At 39.5% G+C, this 5,799-nt stretch overlaps 1 protein-coding gene across 3 annotated transcripts in view; it reads left to right on the forward strand.

Moving 5' to 3' along the window:
- LOC102308381 (netrin-G1) overlaps positions 1-5,799 on the forward strand; it is a 66,421-nt gene that overhangs the window by 51,169 nt on the left and 9,453 nt on the right. For all 3 annotated transcript variants that reach the window (XM_005924638.3, XM_005924637.2, XM_005924639.2), the window contains exon 4: positions 1,978-2,150. In XM_005924638.3, coding sequence (XP_005924700.1) covers positions 1,978-2,150 — 173 coding nt within the window. The remainder of the gene's footprint in view (positions 1-1,977; positions 2,151-5,799) is intronic.

Raw genomic sequence — 5,799 nt, forward strand, 5'->3', positions numbered from 1 at the left:
GATAGATAGATAGATAGATAGATAGATAGATAGATAGATAGATAGATAGATAGATAGATAGATAGATAGATAGATAGATAGATAGATAGATAGAGACTTTTTCTATTCAATTCGGTTTTATCTATACACAGCCAAATCACAACAGTCAGTCACCTCGAGGCACTTTATATATTGTAAGGTAAAGCCCCTGCAATAATACAAAGATGATCCCCTTTGAGCAAGCACTTTGGAGGCAGTGGAAAGGCAAAACTCCCCTTTAACAGGAAGAATCCTCCAGCAGAAGCAGTCACAAGGATGTGACGACATCAATGTCACGATGTCACACAAGTCACGATGGTTTGGGGGAGAGGGGAGGGAGACAGGACAAAGACATGTGAGAACCAGAGATGAATAAAAACTACTAAAGTTGTGTATAAACGCATCATGAGTGAAAAAGTATGAGAGAAGGAGAAACACTCACGCATCATGGAAAGCCCCAGTAGCCCAAGTAATGTAGCATAACTAGGGTTGGATTCAGGGTCAGTTTATCCAATTGTCATTGTACATACTGTAAGTAAAAAAGGAAAGTCTAAATCCTAGTTTTAAAATAGTACTGATATTATTGTGCTGATGGTTATTTAATGTCCTGTTTTTATCTAAATTCTACTATTATTTTATGTAAAGTACACTTTTGAGCTTCTTTTGTTGGTATTGATTGAAGTAGGCCATGGCAGAAATAGTTTGAGAACCGCTCCTTTAAAGCTTATTCACTGACTCTCTAATGCTGTTTAACAGCAATACCAGACGGGGTCTAGTTTCCTTTGTTTCCCGCAGTTATCTATCATTAAAGTGAGATGTCACAGTAAGGCCAGAAAGTCAATTAGAACAGATGTATTTCAGATTGCTGCTGCTATTTCTTTGTCTCATGTTCAGCGGTGATTATAGGAAACAGATACCCAGATCCTGACTCTCAAATGAGAGAAATCTTCCCTCGGAAGCACATTGTAAAAACAAACATAGGCATGATGTGAAACCATGAGCTGACCAAACCTCTGGGGAGGTCTCCCGTGTCAGATTCACTCAATGGCCTGCATCCCAGCTGTTTCTGTATCAGTGCCCTCCTCCTTACAAGATCTGAGGTCACTAGCTGTAACCTTTTACCCTCATGGGACTGAAATCAAATAAAGGGAATTATATTTGGAACACTTACTATATGAAACTGTATTATCTCATTTAGCGACAAAAACAGCTTGTTCTGCCTCGGGTAGAGCTCTTTCCTTGGAGTTAACACAAATGGAAAAAAGGTTATATTCTAAGTGTACGTAGTTTACTGTCTGCTCATTCAGGTTGTTTAGAAACACTCAGAGGAGACTCAAATTGCAAACAGCTTGTTCTTTTTCAGCAAGCATAGGCGCAGGCTTCTTCCATGTGGTCAGAAGGGAGGTGGATTTGGAGCGCCTGAAAGCCATCCGCCCTTTTCTCTTCTCCTGTCAGGAGAATCTGTCAGCTCTGCCACAGTTCGGTCTAATAAACCAGCTTTGCCAACTGGTAGGGTTTCCTGCCTGGAAGCTCCCTTGCCAAATAACTTTGAAGAGAAAGAAAAAAGGAGTATTCTCTGGCTGCCCAGCTTCTCTTTATTGTATCATCTCTCTATCAGATCCCTGCTTTGTGCTCAATTAGCAAATCTTACAGAGTGCCTTTCATTTAGAGCAACAGTGGCAAAAGTGACCTTATTCGCATTGCTGTTCTCTCCGCAGGGGCAGTAACAAATGAGGCCTTGTTTTTTTTAAAGGAGAGCATAATGAAGCTTTGTGGAGGAACGATCCAAGTCAGATAACCCACCAGGATTTTAATTTACCACTGTCAAAAACTTTGAAAGCTGCAAAAAAACATACCGAGGGCAGGGTATGCATATTCCCTCCAGAAAGTATTGATTCAAGGGATGCAGAATGATGCCTATTCATGTCTCTGTCTTTTGTTGTTATTCTTGTGTCTCAGGTGCAAGTGTAACCTGCATGCCAACAGCTGTGTGTTTGACAAGGGGAAGCTGGGCTGTGAGTGTGAACACAACACCACAGGGCCAGACTGCAGCCGCTGTAAGAAGCACTACCATGGAAGAGCCTGGAGTGTGGGGTCCTACCTCCCTATACCCAAAGGAACTGCAAATATATGTAAGTACAGAAGCGCTTGTAATGCTATGTGGACAAGCACTGGCCATGCAGCTAATTTGCAAGTGGCTGGCAGCACATTGTTTCCACTCTTGCTGCTTGTTACCAATAAAGGGAGCCACAATGAAACATCTTTTTTCATTCTCTTTGAGAGCTTATTCTGCCTCTTTATGATTTCAGCTCTTTGCCACTGTACTGCATTTTTGCCAGATGCTGTTTGTAGCCTAGTTTTTTGACTATGTTTTCTAATGCATTGTAGATTTAACAAACTGCATACTGAGGACTTGCATGTCACATCATATTTGACAATGATCAGTAGTATAACTTGTATTTTTGACATTTGAGGTGAAACTCGTTAAAAGACCCATGTTTACATTGTGACAAGCTGACTGGTGAATAGCTGGGTATTCCAAGAGTGCACAGCCTTTCAACATAGTTTACTCAAATCATTTGTCAAGAGAAATTACAACATATTAGTTATAAACACAAAAACATTAAAATATGAAAAAAATTTCATAAATAAAAAGGGTGAGCTTTCATTTATTCAATATTCATTTCATGTAAAGTCAAATAATATAAGATTTTTTGTGTTTTCACAAAAAAACAATCAAAACTCAATTGTCTCAATTTATTAGAATAAATGATGTACAGCTTTCAAAATGTATGTCTATTTAAACATTCGGTAGATTACCAAGAATTACTTGGTAAAGTGTGGTGTGGTTTGGAGCAGATCAGCTTTTGGCACTGCTGGGGTGTTAATGAAGGCCAGGCTGCTTTAGAAGCGGTCTTTGGCTCATCTGTATTTCTGGGTCATTTGTTTCTTATCTGTCTTGACAATACCTGGTTCAAGTCTGGCAAGTTGGCTGGTTAGTCAAGCACAGTAATCTGAAGGTCAGCAAACCATTTGGTAGTAGCTTTGGTGGTGTGGGTAGATGTTTGCTACTGCTGGGAAAGGAAATCAGCATCAAGCTCGTCAGCAGATGGAATCATGAAGCTCACTAAAATATTCTATTAGATTGCTGCTTTGGAATTAAAACACATTTCCAGTGGCATGGCACAGCAAATCACTTCAGAGTGTGGAAACTTCACACTGGACTTCAAACAACTTGGATTTTGTGTCCCTCCACTCTTCATCCAGACTCTTTAATTTTAGGTGAAATTTACTTTCACCTAAAAAGTTTAGACCTTTTTCTCCTTATCCCAGGAAAGATGATTCCTGGGAATTGTCTCTGCTCAGAAGTGGTTTGATATTGGAAATATAATGAGCCCCTTTCCTAAAAACATCTGTCCATAGACCAGCCTCAGTCCACTACTTGTGAAACTCCTACATGTTCTTGACATTCCTCAAGGCTGTAGTCATCCCTGTGCACCTTTTCCTACAACACTTTGCCATTCTGATCAATCTTTCATTAATATGCCTTAATACAGCACTCTGCAAACAGTAATTGTAATTCAAACTCAAAATGAAACATTCTAATAGGATTTCAGTGGATTTCTGAATGTCATAAACTGTAACCCATAATAATTCAAATTGAAACAAAAATTAAGTCAGAAATATTTCACTTTGTGTGGAACATATATTGAATGTGTATATAAAATATGAAAATTTACCCTTTTGAATGAAATTTTCATGGTATTTGATTTCTTGATAATACTAGATGCACTAGTATTTGTTCTCGCTAATGATTTTTTTCAGATCCTATAATTTTCTTATTTTGATATTGTATTAAATTGCTACTTATAAATAATTTTAAAGTATTTCCAAGTAGTTAGCAAAGCCAGTATAGAAAAAATATAGAAAAATACAGGGAAAAAAAACCCTGTTCACATTCATGTTTTGTCAGACAAAAACCAGATGGGCCACTCAGTCCAAACATGTGACATATGCATGTATGTGTATGTAAAGGATTCATCGGTGTCACATTTAAACATACTGAGTAAGTCTCCATTTTTCAGTGTGAAGGGTTAATGTTGGGAAGGGGAAAGCTCCTGAGCAGGTCACAGACAGCTTTCTCCTGTCTGACAAACGTAAGGCGTACTATAGCAAGCTTTAACAGAGAACTTTAATCTCTCTGTGTCTAATATTGCTGCAGCCAGCCAGCAAGTCAAGGCACTGACACCAAAGGACACCTTGTCCATATCTCTGCATCTGACGGAATAGAAGTATTTTGTGCCCTGGCATGCGAACGCAATGGGATCACTGACTCAAATTCACTGTAACCTGTTAGTCTTAGGGTCTTTGCATCACTGGTAACCTATTTTCTGTATTTCATTCATTTAGTATTCACTATTAAATAAGTGTCAATAGTCCTCCTACAGTAGTAACACTTTAACATTGAATTTATTATTGCTACCTCAACTCCATGACAAGTGTGAATTTGGTATCTCTGAGGCAGAAGGTGCTCTTTTGCATTATCCCCATTATAATCTTGGACTGGAGTTGAGTCACATTTATCAAATCCCATGCCTGAGGCAGGGGGCTCATTGCTTCAATAAATCTAATACAGCCACGCAGGGATATGGTGGTAGACGGCCAGGCAAGGCCAGATGGTGGAAGATCTAGCCCTCTGGTCCCCCATTCGCTCTGATTCAGCCTCCAGTCAGAAACACTCTCATAGCAGCCGTCTGCTGGGATTGACAGCAAGTTCTTCAGATGTTCAGTTTGATTGTCTCACTTGAATTCTCAGACATCGTGTTATGATTAGATTTGTACAGAGATATGGTATTGCTATCGATCCGCTGTGTTGGTAAATTTGTGCAGTAACACTAGTTTTCTTGCTCTTCTAAGGGAAATTTCTCATTGATGGATTGGATGATTATTCGTTCATTAGAATTTTTTTATCAGTCTCCTGTTTGCATGTATGCACGCTAAGCTGTGTGCACACACACGCATGACATACACGCTCACGCACCACACTCGATTGTGTGTGGGAGTCTGTTTGTGGGAACATTTGTGAACTCTAAGGAGATATTGCTGGATTTACCCCTACACCTCCTCTGTGTTATGAATCTCCTGGCAATGTGGTGCTCACTGCCAGATTGACAGGGTGTTATTAAAAAATCCAACACTTGGCCGCATCTGCACTGAACTGATGAAACCAAGGTCTACCCATATCAAAAGCAATATTAGCAGTTGTTTGGAAGTGGCATAAAATGCAATAATGTTGCACATGGTAGTGACGTAACAATATTGGTCCCCCAGGTGTTGAACGAACACACTTTTGTCTTGAATGATTCTTATTTCTAAGCTTGGGTCCAATAATATGCCTTTACCTATTATGTGAAGCTCATATTAAACATACAGCCCTTATATTACCACAAATATGTGGAACATGCGAAATGTAATTACGATTTAATAGCTTTCATCTGTCATCAAGTCTTCCTCTTTAATCTCGGAAGTCATTTATCTCACCGCTAGGAACAGGGCAGGGTCTATTACATATTCAAAACCACTGTACATGCAGATATATGGACATACGTGACCCTTCATCTAATAAATTTTAGCCCAAAATGGTGCACTGAGTTGCTAGGGGCCATAGCTGTCAGCAGCAGAAAGACTGAGAGTGATTCAAATCCATGATTTTCTGAAGTAAATAGCTCTGTGTGTGTGTGTGTGTGTGTGTGTGTGTGTGTGTGTGTGTGTGTGTGTGTG

The sequence above is a fragment of the Haplochromis burtoni genome, unplaced genomic scaffold (genome assembly GCF_018398535.1).
Source record: "Haplochromis burtoni strain Fernald_Lab_line unplaced genomic scaffold, NCSU_Asbu1 Contig_78, whole genome shotgun sequence".
In the NCBI taxonomy this organism is placed as follows: domain Eukaryota; kingdom Metazoa; phylum Chordata; class Actinopteri; order Cichliformes; family Cichlidae; genus Haplochromis; species Haplochromis burtoni.